Genomic DNA, 22,612 nt, shown 5'->3' with positions numbered 1-22,612 from the left:
GCGGCGTAGGCCCCATTATTTAAGCAGCCTCGCTTCAGCCTCGGCCTTTCTGCGCGAGAGCTCGGCCGAAATGTCCTGATGGAGTGGTGTCGCCATGACCGTTGCAATGGTATAATCGCCGTCGTGGCTGATGCTGAGTTGCGCGGCCTGTTCAGTAATAGTAGTACGGTTAATTTGAGCCGAATCTTGTTCCAGGCGTATATCGCAGATCATTTGGACGCGGCCTCCGGCTTCGGGCTCGACTCGTAGATCGCGGAACCCAAGCAGAGTAGCATCCCAGGCCTTCTTAGCTGCTTCTTTGGCCGCCCAGCGACCGGCCAGCCAGGCAGCAAGCTGGTGTCTCTTTGGCCCATCGTGTACTTGTGAGTCATTCCACCTGGGGAATCGCCGCGCTAGGTCGTCAAGCTCTTTGGGGTGTAGGAAACGTGCGGCCAGTCTAGTTAGTCGCTTGTAATCCGGGTTCAGAGGACACAAGATTCTATTGGTGGCAATAATATCTGTGCCGACACGTAATGAGAGAGGGAATGGTACCCTCATTGAGCTGGTCTTTACATGTAGAGGGACAAGGCCCGTGCAAGCTCACTTCAAGGGGACAAGAGCCTGACTGGGGCGAGGAGTGAAGAATCCCAATCGGAGAAGATGCGGAGTTGGTCGGCGGAAGATCAAGCCGAAGCCAGAGCCAACGACAACTACAACTTCAATGCGAGGACCTGCCACCTAATGATAAGAGTGGCAGTCGGCATCGATTTGATCACTTCCTCAGAACTAGGTATCCTCGGTTAGCACTCATCTCAGCCTATGTCGATAAAGCGACTTGAAAGGGGTGTTCACTCCATCGCTCCTAGAGTATCTCGAGCCCTTCGCCTCGCGCCGCAGAATCCTGCGCTGAACTCCGTCCATTGGCGGACTCGGCAACCGGCAGTGATTCATAATCCAGCAGACCAGGCCATATTGTCTGGGTGATTCTTTGTTGCATAAGCTATTGTCCCAGACAGCAGTCGGTCAAGATGAAGCACGTTAGATGTTCAGGGTCGCCATATGAAGTAAGTGGACAGAGCCCAATCGTGGGTAGTCTCGAATGTCTAACATGGTATAGATTGGCCAACAACACGGTCAAGCTGCCAAAGCCGAGGTGGAGGGGAGTATTGCCTTCTACGCCGACTTCTTTCAGCAACGCACCAAGCTTTCATGGCCTCAGGTGCGCGATGTAGCACGGAAATTCCTACCGTGGCTGGATGCCCGGTACCCTGAATACGTCGAGGAAATGAAAGGCATTGCCGATGGCGCCGGGCTTGATCTGGAGTCGATTGTCGCTCTCAATGTCCGCACCGAGATCGCCTTTGGCATGTTAAGTGATGGCTGTACCGCGCTGGCATGGAAGACTTCCGAGGCGAGTTTCATCGCCCAGAACTGGGACTGGAGGGCTGAACAAGCCCCCAACATCATCTCACTCTGGATCGACCAATCTCCCAAGCCACGGATACACATGATGACCGAAGGGGGCATCATTGGCAAGATCGGACTGAATTCGGCCGGGGTCGGAGTCACTCTCAATGCGATCCAGGCGCCTGGTGTTGCCTACGACAAACTCCCCTGTCACCTCGCCCTCCGGACAGTGCTCAACAGTACTTCTAGGGAAGAAGCCGCCAACACGCTTCACCGGGTGGGAGTGGCATCGGCTTGTCATATCACAATCGCAGATGCCTCGACAGGGGCCGTGGGGCTGGAATGCACCGCTCGCGACATCGTTGACTTGCCCATGGATCAGAAAGGGACGTGCACGCACTCCAACCATCTGGTCAAACAACACGAAGTCGAAGGGACATTATGGCTGAAAGACTCGCCTTTCAGACTGGACCGAATTCAAGAACTAATCAAAGGGGTCGATCAGCCGTCTTTACAAAATCTGAGCGAGATGCTGAAGGATGAAAAGAACTACCCCACTGCCATCTGCAGAGCTCCGGGCGAGAAAGGCTCAAGTCAGACGCTGTTCTCAATCATCATGGACTTGAAGCAGGGCTTTGCGAGGGTGAAAATGGGAAGGCCGACCGAGGACGGAGAAACTTTTGAATTGAGACCATAGCCGCATCAATAGTGTAGCATCGGGCAGGAAGAGTCGTATCCTCCGTAACCGAAGAGCCTGGCCAATATAACGTAGCTCATTGCGTCCCATCCATCTCATTTATTTACAAGACGGCGCCATTTCTAATCGTGGACCCGGCACCCCCCGAACTGTTTATTGCACTTCGACCGAGGGTTTTAATGCGCCTCCTTGCCGGAGACCTTGTTCTTCTTCTCTTCCTGCTCGACTGACTGCAAAAATTCTCTGTGACCCGGTCAGGCACGTGTTGCGGAATGTCGATTCTGCCGGAGTGGTTCTTACTGGATAAACTTCTCCTCATCCTTGCTCGAGGCGTTGATGGGAGGTGTGTTTGTTGCTTTGGACGATCCACCTCTCGTCATCAGGTATGGGATCGAGAAAGTAACGCCCAGGGTGGCCATGGCCAACTATACGTTGTCAGTTCATCGAAGTTGGAACCGAACCAGGAATCCAAGGGCTGAGGAGCAGGGACGAATGCCCTTCCCGGGGGTGACCGTACCCAGTGTGAACCGATCTGGCGGCCTGCGACATTGTACATAACAACCATCTTGACGGATCAAAAGAGGAGTATCGGCTAGTCGTAGGATATAGGACGGGTACGTTGGCTGCTGAAGGGACCAGGACTGTTCGTCTGTCTGTGACCGGCGATGCAATTGTGGTTGCAGCTTCACCAAAAGAGCTCGAGCGGCTAGTCCTGAAAGGGAAGAGTGTCGGAAAGGAAGTATACGGTGTGCTATGCGGCTTGATGCGCAGTCATTCTGGCGGACTGTATGCACCACACGTACAGATCTTCCAGGCACTCCCGGCGACAGAACACCGGCACTTCGTCATCGGGCCCGAACCAGTCGACCGACGGACGCTCCCCGGATTCAACCCGTACAGACAGAGAGCTGCGCCCGTTGCCACTACGACGCAGAAGTCACGGCGTCCTTAAGGCAACAGGCAGCAGGCAGCTTCATTCCCTTTCTTTTCACCCGCTCTCGACATCAAGATGGCCGGCGACAGAAACAATAATCTCCCGAACAGTGCCTTTCCAAGAGAAAAATTACCCAAAGATCTCCAGAAGCTTGTCGACAAGCAAGACGACTATTGGGAAGATATATATGACGGAACGGGCCCCGATACCACCGAAACAAGTGTGCGATATGCTGCCTACGCAAACCGTCTGCGGACGGTGATGCTGAGCGCCCATCGCTATGTCGCATACACCTCCGACATTGGCGAATCCTTCCGTCCTGTCGCTCATCCCTGGCTGGTCCGAGGCGCATACGCGGTGTCATGGGCATATATCCTCGGCGATGTGAGCCACGAAGGATGGAAGGCGTACAAGAGAAACCAGCGTCTGCTATCCCCACAATCCGAAGAATACCACGACGCAACCCAGAAAGACGTCAAAGAGACGGGCCAATCTTTAGTATATAAAAATCCTGTTCAGATTCCTGCCATCGAGGACTATCGGAGTGTCATGGTCCAACGAGCAGTCTTTCAGAGCATCGCCTCCATGGGACTGCCGGCTTTCACCATTCACAGCATAGTGAAGTACTCTGGAAAGGCATTGAGGAACGCGAAGAACACGACTATCAGAACGTGGGCTCCGATTGGGGTAAGCTGAATTCAAGTTCTTGGGCGTACGGTGCAAAGACACTAACACTGTCACAGCTCGGTTTGTCGGCCGTGCCGGCGCTTCCCTATCTATTCGATAAGCCTGTCGAAGAAGCTGTAGAATGGGTCTTCTATCAGGCATTCCGGGCCATTGGTGGTGAAAAGGCTGTGGGCGATAGACATTCAACCGGGCGAGAAAAGCAACTACAGATCGAGGCGAAAGCGGCCAAGGCTAAGAAAGAGCTTTAATAAAAATATGCCATACAAGACGGGAGGGAACAAGTGTAGGTGGGAACCCGTCTATCTGTACATTGCTGCATGGTGTTTCGACCATTTGGGTTTGTCTGGAAGGCATTTTTGAGAAAAGTGTGCGGCCACCGAACGCTTTGCTAAGTGGTGTTGGTGATTGAAGCGTGAGGGAGCTGGTGGGGATCACCAGGTGATGAAGAGCTCCATACTCAATCTATTCTCCGATACCTATCAGTGCATTGAGTGCATTGGCTTTTTTAGTCGAGGACATTGGAGTCGCGATATTCACAATGTACATTGTACTTTATACAGTTAGGTAGAGGCAGGTGTTCAGCCTCGTGGCCCGGCCTCTGTCCGATAAGAGAAGGAGACTCCCCGCCGATAGCCGGTCGGCGGTTGTTGTCCCGTTATGATGGGAAAGTTGACACACTACAAGAATGCCATCACCCCCTCCAACTGCAACACATTTTCAAAAAGATGCTGTACCACGTTCAACGAGACCATCTTCCGTGCCTGAGACAGACACAACCAGTCACCCTGTGCTTACCTTGAGAACGTCCAATGGCACATCGCGTAAGCTAGTCTTCCTTCTTGGCCGTCCTCTCCATGGGAGTCTACCAGTACGACATTCGCGCACACACCTGCGTCATCAAGCATGCCCGGCCTCGACCCTGACTCTCGGCGGTACCACGACCCTTCGAAGACCTCATCTGTGAAGACAAAAGATCGACAAACAGAGAATGTGTTGCAATGGAATACTGCAAACCTGGGACTGCAGATTGGGGCTGATCTCGCTTCTGCTGCGAGTGCGTCGGCCTTGATAGCGCCCGTTATATGCGTGATTGATCGGTACGTACTATATGTATATATCGCGTGTTATTGGCGTTGCAAATAGTAAGAAGCAGCATTTGCGTTTGGCTCGCAGGGTATCTTCCACGGGAGAACTTGCCAGACGAGGCTTGATCGGAGCTTTTCAGAACCGCCCAAGGGCTCTCTGTATGTATGGCCATGCCAGCCAGCTAACCCTTCCCGTGATTATATCAAGCATCAGTCGTTCAAGCGTTATACGGCTCACGCCTTACTCTTGATTTTCAAGACAGAACCTCACTGCCGGAGCGTGTGTACCGCACGATGTGTTTATCGAATATATATACATTGCCTCGATATCGGGTGCCAGATCCTGAGAGCCCCCGTCGATGTTTTGTTACCTCCATACTACATCAACATTGCCTGTTTTTGATCACCAGTCCTCCTTGCTGTGAGCCCGAGGTGCTCAACCAAAAGGATCCACAATCACGCCCGCAGGAGACCATGACTGACTCGCATCCGTACGTGACGTCTACAGATCGATTGTCGAAAAAGCAGCTCGAGGGGTTTCTTTTTCATCTTGTCTTGTTGGAGCACTGCGGCCGGCGATCACACGACCACACAAATTCATCTTTTCGCGACCATTTCTCCTCATCCTGTCGCTCTACTTCAGCACCTACACGACGGCCAATGCGGTCGACACGATCTCCTCAACCATTTCGTCCACTCCCGCCTCCGCCGTCACAACAGGCCCTACAAAGTTCGTGGCGACGTCGGCGGTCAACATGAGTATGTGCGTGTACAAAGACTCATGGTTTGTGAGGATGTTTGGAGCGGGAGCTGGTGTCACAGCAACGCCGGTGGTGCCTTCTCCTACCACTGGCGCTGTTCCTCGACTGTCTTATGCCTTGTTTGCCCTGCGAGACAGTCTGACCATCTTCGCCTCGTTTAATCTCCCTCCCATGATTGCGCCCCAGCTGGAAAGGCTGCCTGTGTCGTCCTTTCTCGGCACAGAGACGGCGCGGACCAACGCGGCGCAGTTTCTCGCCCCGGCGGCCGTGCAGTTGGTTTCGACCCCTATCCACCTTTTGGGTCTGGATCTGTATAATCGGAAAGGATCTCTGGGGTTTCGCCAACGATATACTCGGATCGTGAGAGATTGGGCCGTCAGTGCTTTTGCGCGGATGGGCCGGATTATTGTGAGTCTTGCCCATTTTCCGGATATCTTTCTGTCCTTTCCGTTGCCCTTGGATTGGCGGCGTTACTTGGAGTGCTAATTTGATCGTCCAATCTATTCCAGCCTGCATTTGGCGTTGGTGGCGTTGTGAACTCCAACATGCGCCGAAACCTCATGACTAAGATTGAATCCTTATGATTGATTGATATGCGCTTCAGCGAACTATCCAGACAAATGGACAGACATACGATTGACAGAAAAACAAATGATCGAGACGAGGCAAGACAAAACATTCCAGCCGGACGCAATAGATGAATGAATGAACTGACGAAGAGGTAACTCCACACCACCAACCACCAACCACCAACCGCCCTGAATTAGCCGTGGTAGATATAGATATATATATTCGGTGGCCCGGCATTGTTGTCGAGAAGATTCCCAAGCTGTTCCACCACTGCTTTGCAGAGGTGCACTGTTGTCTCCGTCTGTCAGCTCATGTTGTACTTGACGACAAACTACCGACCGCCAGTCAAGGTGCTGAACAGAACAAGTGATATAGCGATCTGGGAATGTCCTACCACTAATGCCGCTGTGGAATGTCGAACCAACCACCTATGGCATGGCACTTCTTATTTCCTCATTCCCCTCAACCGATGCAAGCCAACGGCCCTCCTCCAGCTCTCATCCCACCACCCGACCGGGAAAAATGTGTTGGCAAACCAGGTCCTCCAGGCGCCCGTGCCCCTCCACACCTCCAATGGCGGATTGCGTCGACGGCCGACGATGTCGGCGACGACATCACGGGCCCATTTGTGCGGGTCTTCTCGATGCGGGAATGCGTTCCTCATGGCACTCTCCGTCTGCTCCCGGACGGGCGAGTAAATCGAGCCCGGGGGTAAACTGGCATTTCCGCCCTGGTGGTTCGCATGGAACCGCGAATGAACACAGCCGGTCTTGAGGTCGACGACGCGGATATTGAACGGTTCCAGCTCGATACGCATGTGCGTGCTGAACATGGCCGCTGCGGCCTTGGATGCGTGGTAGACCGAATTGTGTGGCGTCGGTTCCACGCTAGATATCGACGTGTTGTTGATTATCAGGCTGGGGGCTCCGGGGGAGCGGTTGGATTCGGTACCATCTGTGTTTGTGGTTGCAGCGTTGATCAAGAGTGGTAGAAACGCTTGCGTCACGCTGATGTACGACCATACGTTGAGGTCGAAGAGCGCTTTTGCGTCCGGGATCGAAATGTCCGCCACGGGCATGTTGTAGCCTGGATGGATGCAAGTTAGACTTGATAAAAGTGGTATGGTGGTCAATATCCAGGATGAGATACATTCATGTCTCCACTGGCAAAATGTAAATGCAATTGAAAATGGAGTGAGTGCAATGTGCAAGACAGTATGATATGCCCGGCAGATAAAAAAGTGGACAAAAACAGAAAAGATACATACCTCCTCCGGCATTGTTCACCAAGATATCCAGTCTCCCTTTCTCTTTCTGCTCGTCAAGTCTCCCCCCGTCGCCAGTAGTCTCAGACTGCAACGACATCGATGACTCGGACGACGAAGTCAACTCCCTCACCCTCCCAACACACTCCTCAATCGACCCTTGATCACAGACATCCATCTTCAAACATACAATATCGGACTCTGACTTATTTCTCAAGTCGCCCCCCATTCGGTCCACGTTCCTGGCCGTAGCAAAGACCCAGAACCCGGCGTCGTGGAATGCCAGTGCTAGGGCGTGGCCTAGACTATGTTCGGAACAGCCGGTGATGAGGACGATTGGTTTGTGTTTCTGTTTCTGTTGCTGATCGCTGTTGCTGTTGCTGTTGCCGTTGCCATTGAGACCGTTGAGATTTTGTTGGTTCGTCATGATAAAACGAATCCTGAAAAGAAGGGAAAAGGCACAGGTGGTAAACCACGTAGTGAACCGCCAGCCAAAAAGCTGTAGACTCTAAGTCGTATGATTAGATTTGGCGACTGTGAACTGAGACACAGTATATAGTATCTAGGTACCTACTGTGGTTGGTACAATATATAATTCCAGTAGTGAGTGAAATTTAATAGAGTTATATTTACGGTGGCGCCGCGGCTATCAATCAGACACGTCTCAGGTAGATAGATACCTATATCCACATCCCTGTCTGGTCTGACCTAGAGTGGGAGATTAGACAGAGTCAAAGACCAAGGTACTCACCCATACAAGCCACATCGTGCCATCAGAAATGAGATTGCATAAAGTCGCAGGAGAGAAACGAATATAACCATTGAATGAGTGGCGAAAATGACTACTATAGCCTTGACAAAACTACCCCCAAACCCCAATGCTATACGATCCCAGCCAGCAGCCTCAGTTCGGTCAATTGTTACAGTATGTTGCATCCCATATCTCCAGCCTTGCTCACCAGGCCCATGTGTTTCAAACTGCCCAGGTCGATGCCCTTATCAGCTTCGTTGTGTACTTGTGTTGTTCCACCACTTCCATCATGAAGACCGAAGGTCTCGATTCGATCCCTCTCATCTACCGAGAACTTTCGGTACTGTAGATCCCTGGTCTCTGACCCGTCATAACAATTCTCTTTCTCGGCCCAGCGGCTTTTTCATTGTCCAGCCCATTCTGTCTCTGTGCCTCGGCCCCCATTCCTTCCGCAATGAATCCGATGATATAGGCGCCACCTCCCAGCGCAGCGACAATCAATGCCGTCCGTTTCACGCTCTTCGTAAACCTCGTCCAGACTCCCTCGTGGTGCATGTTGGCGCCGTCGGTGTTTGGTGGAAATGCGGATGATGATCCAATCTCATCGGTATTAGAATTCTGGGATGCTGCATTGGGACGGATGGTGCCTGAAAACACATCCTCTTGTCGCCTGACCCTCGTGTGACCTGCATTGCCAAACAGCCGCGACGGCGTCGCAGTAGTCGCCGCTGGTGCCACGTTCGGTTCAACATCTGTCGGGATCCCATCTCCCAGGGCAGCAGTCGCGACTGTTGATCCAGCACCAGCTTGAGCCATTGTAGCAGTGGAGGTGACCGCCGTAGCTGTCTTAGGAGCAGGCTTCAATTCGTCCACCTTCTTGATGGCAGAACCATGCTCACGCGGTTTCTTCTTGAAGATGAGCATGTTTTCGCTCCCATTGAAGAGTGAGTACCCGGCTCTCTTCAGAGCGGCAAAATGCTTCAGAAACTCGGGAGCGTTCTTGAGCCTGCTCAAGACACCTACAGCATCGGCGGCTTTCTGCGTTGGCTTGGCCGGTTCGTTCATAGGCGAAAACTGCACTTTTCCAGTGGCAGGGTCATAAGCGAGGATGATGAACTGTGAATCGTACGTCTTCTCTCTCAGGCTCTCGATCGGAGGAGGCTGTTCATCGTTCCATTCTGGCGATCCAGACGGGGTTATGAACGGCTCGGGTACTTTATTCGGTTCTGTGACGAGTTCTGACGAGGATTTGGGCTGAGTGCTGACACCTTGGAGCGACTCGTCGCGCTGTAGTCCTGCCTGGTTTCCCAAGTCTGATGCAGACTCATGCTCCTTGGGAACAACCCTGCTTTCCTCCGATTGAGCAGGAGGTTTCTGTGGAGCGTTCCACACTGTCTGTGGTCTCCCACTTTCAATGGCTCGAATGGCCAGCTGCGCTTCGTGCAATCCCCTTCGGACCTCTTTTGCCCCATCAATAACCGTATTTAGGTCCCTAGATGGCGACGAAGACCCCTGTATTCGTGCCAACTCATCGTTGACCTCTCGAAGCTGACTTCGAACCTCTTTAGCACCGTCCACAAGGTCGGCCAGCTTGGGTTCGAATTGGCTGATATGTGCATCTATGACCGGATTAGTGGACACCCCAGGCTTGACACTGGCGGTCATGAGAGGATGCATCTTCGCTGGTGATTGCTCTGACTCCACATTTCCAGGAGCAGCTTGATCTTGTTGCCGATGGTTAATGTCGATCGGGCCATATTCTTCCTCGTATGCTGCTCGTAAATCGGAAGCTAGTCGAGAAAGTTGGGCCTTTTGAGCCTTGGCTTCCTCCTCGGCGTTCAAGGACGCCTGTCTCAGATCAAAAGTACGCTGTGATCTTTCCTTCTCCGCATCCAACTCCTCCCGTGACGGAGTGAGCGTTTGCACCTTGGGCTTCTTCTCGGTGGATTTGTAGATGGATGGAGTGTTCGTCAGCGATTCGTCTTTGAACACGAGTTTGTCAACCAGCTCTTTCGTTTTTTCTGACGATACATATCTCTTGTAATTATCGTTGAAAGCATTCATGGATTGCATCGTTTTCGCCACTATCCCATTTGGATAGTCTCGAACATGATCCCACACGTGGTTGAGCTTGGCCCTGAGGGTGCTGGCTGAAACGTCAACCTTATCCTCATTAGGGGTTGCTGCTTCTGACTGATGTCTTGCATATTCTGTCTCGAGTTTGGCTCTTGCCTTCCGCTTGAGTGCGTCTGTCTCTTGCTTGGTCGTTCTTGACGTTCTTGTGGCCGCACGAACATCACTGGCCCGAAGAAGGTCAACGTCCTCTTCCGTGGTCTCAAACGGAGCTTCTCGAGGGGTTGGCTTGTCAACACCAGCCTCGGCCTCCTTTGACCGTATCGAAGACGCAGAAACGTGGCGATCCACGGCCGTCTCCAGCTTCGAAGACTTGCTCTTGAACTGCCTGTCACCAGTAGCTTGTACGCGATTGAGAGCTGGCTCAAGCTTGGGGCTGGTGGTCTTTACCACTTCCTTCTTCGTAGAGTCTGTTGTATCAATGGACGAGTCTTGACCTCTCTTCTCAGTCAACTGGACAGGCGATTGAGTTGCCTGGTTCGGGATCTTTTCACCATGGCTGAACCTGCCAGCATATGTCGTTCCAGAAAATAGCGGAGCGTTGTCATCTGGCTCGGCGACTTCTCGGCGATGGCTGGAAGTAGTCTGTTCGTCAGAGCCTGATTCAGCTTTGTGGTCGGGGCTGGCTTCGGTATACGTAGCGGATGTGTCGATGTTATTGCCCTTACTCCTAGCCAACAAGCCGCGCATTTCATCCTGTCTGGAACTGGCGAAACCACGATGGAAATCAGGAGAGTGGGATTCCTGTTTGGCCTCCTTCGATCGTTCTGGTGAAGCATCATATCCATAGACCTTGTGGGGCTTATGCGTCTTCCCTGGGATGCCAACACCGTGTTCCGAGAACAGATTCTCGAGGAATGGCTTCTTCGATTCTACTTGTGGCTTGACGTTGGTCTCGGTATTTTTGACCGGCACGTTCCTCATGGAAATCGGATCATACCGATAGTGTGCTTGCTCAGGAGTGGCAGCCTCGTTGTCATTCCTTGTTACACTCGACGTTTCAACTGTGGTGCTTGCTGGCTCTTGTTGAGCCGACTTCCCTTCTTCAGTCACTGACGGCCCACCGGATGACTTTCCTGCATTCTCTCGCGTAGTCTCTCCATGGGACAGCCAAGAGAACGGCGTCCATGATGGATAACTGGTCCAAGAATGGTTTGCCAGCCTTCTGCCGAACAGGGTCCCATAAGGATCTTTTGAGATGGCTCGATCAATAGCCGCCTTGAAAGATTCGAAGTCGCTATGGAAGCTATCGCGATCGCGATCGTGATCTTCTGCGGATGGCTTCCCCGTCGACGAGTTTGGTGACCCTGGAGCATTCTGACCACAATGTCTTCTAGAACCGAGGCGACCGGACATATGCCATGGCCAGTGTGCACACTCGTCCTTCTCCCACATTGCCCGTCTCCTGAGGTACTTGGAGTATCTTGACCTCATGATCTTCTCATGCCTCCTGAACCGGTCCTCTAGACTCTCATCTGCTGAAGCGGAAGGCCATTCACCCGAGTGGCGACTCCACCACCATAGCGTTCGTACATGGCCAGCATAGCGGGGATTGGTCCGAGGTAGGGTAGTCCGCAGGCAACGGGCTTGTCTGTAAGGGAAACAGGGCAGATGGCCCCGCGAGATAGGAGGGACCGGCATTCTGGTCGATCTGCCGCACAAGTGGATGCTCACTGATCGTGCTTCAAAAAAGAAGCAAGAAATATTTCAATGATGTCTCTACGACACCCCCAAGTCAAAAGACTCGGAATGGCGATGTCCAGGGGGGCGGTAATGTCGGCAATGAACAGCAGCACGGATGACCCGCCCTCAGGCAGATGAGACACACATCTGCTGTGTCTGAGAAACAGATCAAATCACTGGCCTCCGTCGTCCAAGGCTGGAGAGATGGATAAGGTAGATGTGAGCCCAGCATGCAGCGATGAAGCCAATGGCTGGGTTACGCTTACAATGCTGATGAGGAGGGGAAGCGCTTGTACGAGGGTGCGGCCACGGACTCTGGCGCTGTGGTGCACACTGGCAGGCAACAACACGCGTGCGATAACGATAGCGATAGCGATAAGGAAAGGCGGGACTCGGAATGCGGAGAAAACATGATCCACACTGGCGGCACTCAGCTCACTGCAGTGCCGCAGACTTGAACCCAAACCATCCCTTTGTGGCAGCTTTGCCGTGGTCAAGTTGTTTGCAAAAAGAATCCAGTTCGATCTGCAGTTGTGACTCCGACTATCGCAGCCGGCGGTCGATCTGTTCGCACCCACAATTTGAACATTGGGACAGACATATCCGGCATCCTCCCAAGATAAGCCACTTTATGCTTGTCTCGGGTCATCTTATGCTGGAGACACTCTCTATACCAACATTACTACTCGTGTGACCACACCTACGGTCTCTCATGCATCGATTTCCCTGTTATCCTTCCTCGCTCTTTGTCCATAATGAAACATGAAACAGGCCGCCTTGACCCGACATGCTGCTTCTCTGCAAAGCTATCACATAGCACGCATTACCAGCAATAATACCAGTACAGCCGTCCTGAGTCCGAATAGCTCGTCGCAACCCAAGCTAGTCGCGTATTCATGCTGGCCATCTTCACATCGACTCTATTCAGCACATACTGCCCCTCAATCCGAGCGGGCAGACAGGGTTGGAGTCCTACCTCAGAATGAGCAGGCTGGGTCTTATGCAAGACGTGAAAAGCAAAGGTTGACAAATAAAGAATTCTTCACAAGTCTTCTTAGCTCTGCACCTACCAAGCGAGATGCAAAAGCCTTCATATCTAGGCTGAAAAGCCCGACCGGTACATCGAGTGCCTCAGGACCCGGCATACTTCCTGCATCAAAGAAGGCTCAAGCCCCGTCCAAGGTCGGAGACCTGTTATATCGGAATCGGGCCGTGGAAGCAAGCCCTGTCTTTACACAATTCGAGAAAGAGTCGGAGCAAACAATAGAAGAGCAAGAGACTCTGCACGTCGCTCTGCTGAAGATCAGCAATGTAAGCTGCATGCCTGACGATATTGTCGGTGGCATCGCCAAAACTCTCTCATCTCTAGCTCGCCTGGGCATGGTGCCTTGTGTGGTGCTCGAAGAGTCAGATCAATTGGGCGACGCCAGCTTCCGCGGCCACTTTCGAAGGACGGCTGACCGAATGGTGGACGCCATTGATGGTGTGAATGAGTCCGGGGCCGGAAGACTTGACAACATCTTCAACGTTGGATCGGACGGACGTCCGAGTGTCTTCCTTCGAAAGCTCTTGACGCGTCCTCTACGCAGAGGTAAAATTGCGGTAGTTGTGCCAATTGCTTATTCGGAAGAGAATCAACATGCAGTCTCAATTACTGCTGACGAAGCTGTATTGGCACTTACCAGAGAACTTGCAGGCCTTGACTTCAATCCGGCAGCTGGCGAACCTATCAAGCAGCGTACCCAGAAGATGGATTCCACATGGAAACAGATTTCTTTGGACAGGATTATTGTTATTGACGAGACCGGAGCCATTCCGAGCACGAAATCTGTCGATCGGAAGCATGTCTTCGTCAACCTCCAGCAAGAATATTCGTCAATGCAGGAAGAACTGCGGAGCTCGACAGATGGAAACGTCTCGCCCAAGCATGCGGCTAATCTGAAATTGTTTCGGGATACCCTGCAATTGTTGCCTCACTCGGCCTCTGGCCTTTTGACCACTCCACTCGAGGCCGCCAACACATCACGGACCTCAACCGAGGATGTCTCCACTGTCGGGACCAGAAGACAGAAGAACCCTCTGATCCATAATCTTCTGACCGACAAGCCTGCGTATTCATCATCGTTGCCGACTCGAAGACTCGGCCAGGATAATCCATCTACGTCTTCGAGCAATTCGACCTTTGTCAAGCGAGGGATGCCGTTGGTAGTCCTGCCCCATCCGGACGTGCAGCCCTGGACGGCCGGGGGGACCCCTCGTTTGAAGCTGACCGACCCTCGAATTGACCTCGACAGACTGGTTTACCTGATCGAGGATTCGTTCAATAGAAAACTGGATGTGGATGCCTACTTGAAGCGGGTCAACGATAGAATAGCTGGAGTCATCATCGCTGGGGAGTACGAAGGCGGTGCCATCCTGACCTGGGAGACACCGCAGGGTGCGTCTGACAGCGACAACGCCCGTCTGGTCCCTTATCTGGACAAGTTCGCCGTATTAAAAAGAAGCCAAGGGGCTGGGGGCGTTGCCGACATAGTCTTCAATGCCATGGTCAGAAGCTGTTTCCCGAACGGTGTCTGTTGGCGCAGTAGGAAGGACAACCCGGTTAACAAGTGGTACTTTGAAAGGTCACGCGGAACATGGAAGATCCCAGAGACCAACTGGACCATGTTTTGGACGACGCCGGGGCTCGAAGACCCGGATAAAAGTCGAACGTTCCTAGACTACGAGAGTGTCTGTCGAAACGTCCAGCCAACGTGGGCCGACGGCAAAAAAATCGCGGATTAGAGGTTCAATAACATCGATTGTGGGTATGTTGCCTTTTCAAAAACTCCGCGCTCAACCAACAGTATACCCAATAGACTATGACAATGACACACTAGTACAGACAGTACAGAGCACGAAATAAAAGTAAGATATCAAGTGCAGCGGCCATCAGACGCCTGGCTTCTTTTCAGTAGTGACTTTCGACACCATGCGCATGGACTCTCTGGGCTCGACCTGATCAAACGAGCCATTTGGCACGATTCTGTCGTCCCGAGCCTGGGCTCCATGGTTGTCGGAGCCTGAAGGTCCCGGCCTCTTCAATTGCTGCACATTGCCACGGAACAAAGCTAGCAGATAGCTTGAGGTGAGGATCTCGGTTGTGTTAGGAGCGCCATCCTCGCTGAGATCATTTGCATGTATGCGACAGAGGCCATCTGGCCGGGCGTCTGACTCGCGGCGTGCTGCTGCCGCTGCCTCCGCCTCGGTGTCGTTCTTGACAGGCTTGTGGTTCTTGGATATCCAGACATTTCCGAGCGCGGCGCTGGCAAAGATACTCAGGCCCAAGATGGGCAAGATGGAAACAAACGCCCACATGGTGGCGGTGGCGCCCTGTTTCCGGATGGCCAACTGCTCGGCAGGCGGGAGCTTGCTGATGGCGTCGAGAGAGTCGTTGTTATGCATGTTGAACGAGACATCGGCAGTGTTGCTGCCGGACTTGACGGTGCTTGAGCCAAAGTAGTCGCTCATTTGGTTCTGGAAAACCGAGCCCATGATGGTCAGGGCCAGGGTGCCGCCGAAGGGCATGGAGAAGCGCAACAGACTGTACACCGGGGCCAGGCGGTCGCGGAACATGCCGGCCAAATGCAGGTTCGAGGGCATGAATCGCAGGCCTGTGCCGGCGCCAGCCACGACCATCATGACATTCACCAAAGTGGCGTTGCGCGATTTGACCGCGTACGCTAGGGTGGAGATGCCTGCCGTTTCGATGACGGTGCCGACGAGCAACGGCCAGAACGTCTGGCGCGGCCGCACATTGCAGACGTAGACGGCGCTGTAGACGCCGACCCCGAGCCCTGGGACGTAGTAGAGCAGCTGGGTGCCGGCGTGGCTGGCCTTGTCGCCCTCGACGACGGTAAAGTAGATGCCAATGAAATAAAAGACGGAATAGAGTGCCGAACCGGCCGAGGCGGCAAGGGCGCAGATCAGACTGACGTCCTTGGAGGCCAGGACCGAGCTGGGAATCATCGGGACCGTCTTGGGGAAGAGACGGTTCAGCAGCCGCGTAGGCGCCAGAAGGGCTTCGTAGGCGAGGAAGACCAGACACAGGATCGCTCCAATCACCAGACTTGATATCACCGCTGCAGATCGCCATGGGTACGTCGAGCCGCCCCAGGCTGTGCCCAGAATGACCAGCCCGACACCGACGATAAACAAAAAGATGCCACCAAAGTCGAGGGTCGAGATACCCGTGGTGAAGGCCTGCAGACGGGATTGTCCGGCCGGTGGTCGCGACAACGAGACTCGGCCTGGCTTCAGGTCTTTGCGTAATATGGAGATTGTGAGGACGCTCACGACCGACATGCCGGCGCAGAGGACGAAACAATACCGCCAGTTGGTATTGGTGAGATAGCCGCCAATGACTGGGCCAACACCTGCAGATAGTAGTTGTCAGGCGCAATTACTTTGGAAGATTGTATATGCGGGCAGCTGGAATCCAGGTTTTAGAACTTACTGTAACCCACTCCATTCATTAGCTGGAAGATACTGGTGTTGACAGCTTGCTCGCGCAGCGACACCTGATCCGCGAGAACGATCATGACCACATTCGAGATTCCGGCCGTGCCCACACCTTGCAAAGCTCGGCCTAGCAGCAGAACAGCCCAGTCCGGGGCTGCTGCACAGAGAACGCTGCCAATGGTGAGAAGCACAACGGCGCACTGGAGGGATGAATGTCGTCCAAAGATGTCTGCCAATTGACCCCATAGGGGAATGAAGGCGGTCGACGTCAATGTGAATGCGGTGACGATCCAGTTCAACTGGTTAAATTTGTCTGTCATGACTCGTTGTCAGTCTTGAACCGGCTTATGCATCATGAAGTCTTCGAAGTAGAACACCCATATCAGCAAGTGACTTACTGAAGTGGGACGCGACTTGAGGAAGAGCTGTTGCAACAATCGTCAAGTCGAGACTGGATACGAAAAAGGCGGGCACGAGACAAAAGAGAAGCTTCCATCGGTATTTGCGCGCAGTGCTCTTGTCCTGTACACATTGCGGGCATTTCTGCTTTGACTCAGGGACTGAGTTAGGAGCACTCGCTTCTTGGGCCTTCCGCGCCCTATATTCTTTGATTTTGCGATATGTGTATATGAACACCATGTTGGGCACGACGATGCGCTGGGTGTACTTGAACGGTCAACGTGAAACAAGTGAGAATTGAATTGTTGGTAGGACTCGACATGGGAAATACTGGAACAGGAACAGCAATACGACTTGACATTATATGTCTGCTTCAAATTGGGAGACGCCGTGGTCACGACAGTCACAGTCAATGCGAAATCATTGAGCACTGCACCGGTGGGGCATGCTATGGTTTCCTGGGGCTGAATCACAGCCTGCTCCGCGGAATGGCCCTGGTATGGCAATAAAAACGAGGTATTCGCGAATAGAGCCGGAAGGGGAATGGTGCGCTTGTGGGACCGTGCCTCAGATGGAAGATCCCGCGAACAGGCTCCATCAGGCTGAAAGCTCCTATGGCAGAAGAGACGCTGCAGTGGTGGCTAGGCTGAAGCGTTTCTGGTGCGTCTAGGAGGTTTTTTTTGTTTAAGCTTCCAGGAAATGACTGAGCTGTCAATGCGCGTGGCGCAGGGCTGAACGATCTATCCGAAAGCGGTATATCTTGCGAAGGGATGATTTGGCGAGTCTCGCTTCCGACGTACAACGGTACAGTGTTACCGTTGTAGAGCCCAACTTGAAGAGACGGCAGGCAGCCTTGCATTCCAGGTGGTAACCACTGTACTACACAGTACTGCAAAGAGTAGTCTCCAGCACTGCACTTGATTCCCAAGTGCGCTGCCATACCGTTTGCAGCGGATGGAGTACGTTGGATCATGTTCGCCCGAAACACATATCCTGTATAACTGAATGCCAGCCAGTGTCGATGCTCACCTAAAGGACTACCGATGGATTCTCTTTTTTGCGACTCAGGTGCTTCATACGAGTTCGTTGCACATCAAAACGTCGATACAGGCATGAATTCAACATGCCAATATGCATCACCTGCAGCACTCCGGTGAAAAACCTGTACACCGTCTACAGCAAGGCCGACGACCGCACGCTGGGGAAAGGAGTCCGCCTGACTCAATGTCCCAATTGTAAGCGCTTCGCCGACAAGTACGTCGAGCATGATTTTGTGGTTCTGTTCATCGATCTCGTCTTGATCAAGCCTCAGGTACGGGTACTTTCTAAATGTCAGCCGGCAGCGGGGTCTGATCACCATTCAGGTCTATCGCCATTTATTGTTCAACAGACTTGGTCGCGCTGACGACAAGTTCGACCCGAGCATTCTGCGACTGGGCATTCTGCTCATTTTGTTCGATGTCTATATTACATGGGCAAGGATTGAGAGGACGAGCGCCGCTACTGGGGGCGGCGGGAGCGGCTCCCAGCTCGCCGAGATGCCTATCCTTACGCAGTATCTCTTCTTCCTGACCATGAACGTCCTGGCTACAGTTGCTCAACATGCTGTCATTCGGATGCTAGCACGAGTCCTTCTCTCCTACGTTCAGAAGAAGGAAGACAATATCGACACCAAATCCCCAGTCTCGGCTTCAGCTTCAGCTTCAGCTTCGTCTTCTTCGACTCCGGACGATAGAGAGAGAGCAGGAAACTGGTCCGTGACCACAAACTATGCCAGCCCTAGCGCAATTAGTACCGCATTGCTGGTGTCAAGCTGCACAAAATTGTTCCCGATACTGCTTGTCATCTGGCCGACCGAGGCCAAAGACGGGGAATCATTCGGGTTTCCGTTAAGGGCGAGGAACTACGTCGGGTGGGCCGTCCTCCTCAACAACATCGAGGCGCTATTAGTTCTGCTGAACTGTGGCTATCTCGTCGCAACTGGTCTGGCTGTGTCTGGGGTACTGGCAAGGTGGATAGTGGAAAGTTGCTTCTTGAGTATCCTAGGCTTGAGTAGGGATGCTGGTCCCCTGGGCGACCTTCTTGCAACCTATCGATACCTCCGACAGTGGCTTCCTGGAGGATGATTGTACCCAGAAGAAACGAAAGGTAGTTAACTTCCGCATCAGTCGATGATCAAAGGAACACCGTTACCTGTCTCGCTCTTCACATTTACAAGAAATTGTAGTGCCAGTTAGTGACGGCCTTCGTTTAATAGGTATGATCGCTGCTCATTTGATATGGGCCACCATATGGGCCACCGCGGACGCCCATAAGTGAAAGTTTATCCGAAGTTTATCCGACCGCGCGACTTCACAAATATCCGCATACCATGCGAACAACTTCCACAAACGAGTCGGCCCCCGTGCTTAACGTCGATTCCCCGCCTTCCATCTTGCTTTCTCGTAGCCCGGCATGGACGAATCTTCAGGCCGCGGGCATAGGGAGAAAAAGCCAACTGACAAGGTCAAAGAGCAAGTATCATCCAAGATAGACAAGATCGAGGACGACAAGGTTGTGATTCTGCCCACATACATTGCGCCCAACGACCCCAAGTTCTTCCAAGAGCAGAAAGAAGTTCCCAAGATATACGACCATACGAAGATCGCACCCAATGGCGACAAGATTGACTTTTACTCTCTAGGCACACAGTACGCATAATTCCTTTCCCAGACTCCGTCCACAAACTCCAACTGACTTGTCTTGGACAGTGTGGAGAGCAAAGAAAAGCGATATTATGTCCGCGCAAAGCGAGATCCCGAAACCTTGTACTTCCACGCGGCCGAAGCGCCCCCTCAATACGCGCGACTCAGCGACGAGAACCATCCACAATGCGGCGTCGAGGGCCTCAAGAACGTCTTCACCAAAGACATGTTAGGCAAGAGTGGGGAGTTTGGCAGCTACACGACTCGAGCCAACGTGTTTGCACGCGAAGGCAAGTTTTTCTTCGAGGCAAAGGTCATCAGTCTGGCGCCTCCGGGCAGAGAAGCGCCCGACCGCGCTCTGGCAGACACACAGAATCCGGACCGGACAGCCACGAACCGCGGTGGACTTCGAGTCGGCTTCTGCAGGCGGGAACACCACTGGAGTGAAAATCTAGGCGGAAACGCGTACAGCTATGCCGTGGTGCTCCGAAGCGGGCGGTCGCGGGAATACGGGAGCGTGCGCTTCAACACCATGATGTACCACATGCAGGGCGAGGACCCCGAAGACCTGTCTCCAGGAGATGTGGTCGGGCTTATGATCACGCTCCCGCCGCTCGAGGTACACCAAAAAGTTGTCCAAGGCACTTTTAATCCAGCCGACTATCCCCATTTAAAATGCGGCCCTGCCGTGATCAAGAAAAAGTCGGGAGGAGCGGGAAAGAAGACCGCCAAGGGCGGTGGCGGAAGTAAACCAAAGGATGGCGATCATCATCTCGGCGGAAAGAGCAGCAAAGAAGACACGCATCACCGAAAACCCAACAACAACACTCGCAGCGCCATCCGGAGCGCATTGCGCCCTCTTGCCGGCCACGCGGTCCCCGCCGACACCGACATCATTCGCGACCGCAACCCCTTTCTTCACAAGGGCATGACCTACTTCGAATGTCCCGAATACACGCCCAACCACGATCTCAGCCGGCCGACATTAAACTCGAAAAACAAATCCGTCAACCCAGAGACAGGCAAGAAATACGACCTGGTCACCGACCCGCATCCGAACCACGAACTGCCACATTTGCGTACGCTTCCGGGAAGCAAGATCGAGCTCTGGGTCAATGGGAAATACCACGGCGTCATCTGGGAGCACCTCTTTGCCTTTTTGCCTCCTGCCTCCTCCATCGAAAAGGGCAGTCGCGCAGTCACGGGCCATGGCGACGTCGACGATGGTCTGTTGGGCTACTACCCGGCTATCAGTCACTACACGGGCGGGGCGATTGAATGCAAATTCGACGAGCCGTGGTGGTACGGATACAGCCAGGACCCCAGCGGGCCCCATCACCCCGATGCTCGTCCCATCGGCAACCGGTATCAGGAACAGATTGTCGATGATATGGTCAATGACCTGGTCGATGAGATCTATCAGGAAAAATTGTACAATGACCCGGAATGGATGAAGAAACGAGTCTTGAATGCCGCCCAGCCCGCCAATCTTCAACACGGCTGAATTGAATTATCCAGACAGACACGTACTGTATGAGGCATGACTGTTATGGTAGGGCCACGTTTTCATGACGTTTCGTGGTATTGTATCAGGACACTGGCATTTTCATTCCGGGACCATCGGCTTGTTCTTAGGAGCAAGCCAGTACAGGCAGGCGGTTTGAGGCCCCGGCAAGTAGTGGCGTGCTCCCGCGGTTAGGGAAAACACCGTGTTTCAGGTTCTGGACAGGCTGCAGTGGGCTGGCATTCGGTTATTAGCGGGGTCAAGGTCGAAAAGTTGTTTTGTACTGTAGTAGCATAGTGAGATACCCTTTCAAGTTCTGCATCATGATGGATGGATAGAGAATGGTAGTACCTTGATTATTCGTTCTATCTGACTCAACAAGCCATTGCTCAGACAAGAGGCTTGCAACGCGCACAACTCGAACTCAATTGGAGTCCGAGCTAGACAAAGGAGAATGCTGTTGAGGCCTCGATTTTGTTCACCACAGCAGCACCAGGCTTGTGCATGGCACTCAGTGCGTGGAAGGTCAATCTGGGAGGGAGGCATGCCGGTGGAACATGCCGCCTTCATTATTCCTCACTCGGCCTGCACTGCAGCCCACGTTGGTGGTCATCCCGCCGAGTTCATGCTGTTGGCGGCGTAAACGAACGAGCCAACCAGCCAACAGGGTCTGGAAAGCAGTGACCAGGATAAGATACTGTACAGACCTACTCATGTAGTTTCATTATTGCAAGCCACTCACCACTGAAGTGACACGGCGTCAGATAATGCTAAACGTTGCCAGTGGCTGCAATACTCTAGTACTCACTCCCCCTTGATCCTGTTCATGGGGGCCGGAGTCTAGATGGAGGTCGTCGGTCCATTCAGCTCGAGAAAGAGAGACCCCTGCAAGGACCTGATTGAACTCTTCGAGGGAGCCAGCCTTATCTTTTCGTTCCAGGCCTCAGCTTCCAGCTACTAGTACCTTACCTTGCCTACCTTATGCAAGCCATGGGATATTTTTCAAACAAGCAATTTTCGACCAGACCAGGTCATGCACACACCATCGAGGTCGAGAAGCCACCGCTAGGAGCTAAGATGCAGTGTCTTCTGCTATTAGTACCATGGGCGTGGTGCTGCCGGGGCCTGGCCTGGCAGCTCGTCGATCGAAGCCAAGAACAGAAAGCAGCATTCTTCACCACTGGCAGCAGCAGCCAGTTTCTGAACGCGCGTGTATGCTCGGTCCTGCCGTCGAAAACGATAGCCTTCCGGCTCGTCGGTGAAGATTGCTAGGATCCGGGTCTCTCCTCTGGGCCAGCCACGGGCTGACTCAACCCATTTGTGGCCCAGGAAGCTGTCCACATCCCGATGCTGTGCAACCGAGCCAGACTTTGGGCTTTGTTCGTGTCTTGTCCTGAATGGTGGACGTGGTGGTTAACACAGGACGCAGGCAGGCGGTCTGCATGACAGGTCACGATAGCCTATTGGGACTTTCCACCAAACATAGCCTATTAGATAGTGACTCAAAGTCAGACTCAGCCCTCAATACAAGCTGCATTTCCTCGTCAGCCCGAGCCTTTTCGTCTTCTCTTCTC

General features: G+C 53.1%; 11 protein-coding genes across 12 annotated transcripts; 6 read left to right on the top strand and 5 right to left on the bottom strand.

The window, feature by feature from the left end:
* Nucleotides 1–15: 15 nt before the first annotated feature.
* On the bottom strand, nucleotides 16–537 carry HMPREF1120_01155 (uncharacterized protein; the record flags this gene model as incomplete). Its single annotated transcript, XM_009155167.1, has 1 exon — nucleotides 16–537. The coding sequence occupies one exon, from the start codon at nucleotides 535–537 to the stop codon at nucleotides 16–18; it is 522 nt and encodes a 173-aa protein (XP_009153415.1).
* A 470-nt stretch (nucleotides 538–1,007) lies between these two features.
* HMPREF1120_01154 (isopenicillin-N N-acyltransferase) lies at nucleotides 1,008–2,083 on the top strand (the record flags this gene model as incomplete). Its single annotated transcript, XM_009155166.1, has 2 exons — nucleotides 1,008–1,043; nucleotides 1,097–2,083. 2 exons carry the CDS (start codon nucleotides 1,008–1,010, stop codon nucleotides 2,081–2,083), a joined length of 1,023 nt encoding a protein of 340 aa, XP_009153414.1.
* A 176-nt stretch (nucleotides 2,084–2,259) lies between these two features.
* Nucleotides 2,260–2,648, bottom strand: HMPREF1120_01153 (uncharacterized protein; the record flags this gene model as incomplete). The annotated part of the gene is made up of 3 exons (XM_009155165.1): nucleotides 2,260–2,326; nucleotides 2,384–2,508; nucleotides 2,601–2,648. The coding sequence occupies 3 exons, from the start codon at nucleotides 2,646–2,648 to the stop codon at nucleotides 2,260–2,262; spliced, it is 240 nt and encodes a 79-aa protein (XP_009153413.1).
* A 444-nt stretch (nucleotides 2,649–3,092) lies between these two features.
* On the top strand, nucleotides 3,093–3,952 carry HMPREF1120_01152 (uncharacterized protein; the record flags this gene model as incomplete). The annotated part of the gene is made up of 2 exons (XM_009155164.1): nucleotides 3,093–3,704; nucleotides 3,761–3,952. The coding sequence occupies 2 exons, from the start codon at nucleotides 3,093–3,095 to the stop codon at nucleotides 3,950–3,952; spliced, it is 804 nt and encodes a 267-aa protein (XP_009153412.1).
* A 655-nt stretch (nucleotides 3,953–4,607) lies between these two features.
* Nucleotides 4,608–6,134, top strand: HMPREF1120_01151 (uncharacterized protein; the record flags this gene model as incomplete). Its single annotated transcript, XM_009155163.1, has 3 exons — nucleotides 4,608–4,801; nucleotides 5,298–5,958; nucleotides 6,060–6,134. 3 exons carry the CDS (start codon nucleotides 4,608–4,610, stop codon nucleotides 6,132–6,134), a joined length of 930 nt encoding a protein of 309 aa, XP_009153411.1.
* Nucleotides 6,135–6,565: 431 nt separating this feature from the next.
* HMPREF1120_01150 (1-acylglycerone phosphate reductase) lies at nucleotides 6,566–7,811 on the bottom strand (the record flags this gene model as incomplete). Its single annotated transcript, XM_009155162.1, has 2 exons — nucleotides 6,566–7,206; nucleotides 7,388–7,811. The coding sequence occupies 2 exons, from the start codon at nucleotides 7,809–7,811 to the stop codon at nucleotides 6,566–6,568; spliced, it is 1,065 nt and encodes a 354-aa protein (XP_009153410.1).
* Nucleotides 7,812–8,459: 648 nt separating this feature from the next.
* On the bottom strand, nucleotides 8,460–11,909 carry HMPREF1120_01149 (uncharacterized protein; the record flags this gene model as incomplete). Its single annotated transcript, XM_009155161.1, has 1 exon — nucleotides 8,460–11,909. One exon carries the CDS (start codon nucleotides 11,907–11,909, stop codon nucleotides 8,460–8,462), a length of 3,450 nt encoding a protein of 1,149 aa, XP_009153409.1.
* A 536-nt stretch (nucleotides 11,910–12,445) lies between these two features.
* HMPREF1120_01147 (amino-acid N-acetyltransferase) lies at nucleotides 12,446–17,338 on the top strand. The gene has a single exon (XM_009155159.1). The coding sequence runs from the start codon at nucleotides 12,714–12,716 to the stop codon at nucleotides 14,733–14,735; it is 2,022 nt and encodes a 673-aa protein (XP_009153407.1). The 5' UTR covers nucleotides 12,446–12,713; the 3' UTR covers nucleotides 14,736–17,338.
* On the bottom strand, nucleotides 14,883–17,090 carry HMPREF1120_01148 (uncharacterized protein; the record flags this gene model as incomplete). The annotated part of the gene is made up of 3 exons (XM_009155160.1): nucleotides 14,883–16,366; nucleotides 16,447–16,764; nucleotides 16,850–17,090. 3 exons carry the CDS (start codon nucleotides 17,088–17,090, stop codon nucleotides 14,883–14,885), a joined length of 2,043 nt encoding a protein of 680 aa, XP_009153408.1.
* Nucleotides 17,339–17,388: 50 nt separating the features above from the next.
* On the top strand, nucleotides 17,389–19,052 carry HMPREF1120_01146. 2 transcript variants are annotated; one of them, XM_009155158.1, is made up of 3 exons: nucleotides 17,389–17,809; nucleotides 17,867–18,162; nucleotides 18,215–19,052. In XM_009155158.1, exons 2-3 carry the CDS (start codon nucleotides 17,974–17,976, stop codon nucleotides 18,974–18,976), a joined length of 951 nt encoding a protein of 316 aa, XP_009153406.1. In that variant the 5' UTR covers nucleotides 17,389–17,809; nucleotides 17,867–17,973; the 3' UTR covers nucleotides 18,977–19,052. The 2 variants fall into 2 exon arrangements, with proteins under 2 accessions (XP_009153406.1, XP_009153405.1); XM_009155157.1 differs by having other exon boundaries at nucleotides 17,389–18,162.
* HMPREF1120_01145 (uncharacterized protein) lies at nucleotides 18,979–22,585 on the top strand. The gene is made up of 3 exons (XM_009155156.1): nucleotides 18,979–18,998; nucleotides 19,108–19,540; nucleotides 19,601–22,585. Exons 2-3 carry the CDS (start codon nucleotides 19,305–19,307, stop codon nucleotides 21,036–21,038), a joined length of 1,674 nt encoding a protein of 557 aa, XP_009153404.1. The 5' UTR covers nucleotides 18,979–18,998; nucleotides 19,108–19,304; the 3' UTR covers nucleotides 21,039–22,585.
* Nucleotides 22,586–22,612: the final 27 nt, after the last annotated feature.

Source organism: Exophiala dermatitidis, assembly GCF_000230625.1.
Source record: "Exophiala dermatitidis NIH/UT8656 unplaced genomic scaffold supercont1.1, whole genome shotgun sequence".
In the NCBI taxonomy this organism is placed as follows: domain Eukaryota; kingdom Fungi; phylum Ascomycota; class Eurotiomycetes; order Chaetothyriales; family Herpotrichiellaceae; genus Exophiala; species Exophiala dermatitidis.
The sequence above is the reverse complement of the archived record's forward strand: the minus strand, read 5'-3'. Positions and strand labels throughout refer to the sequence as shown.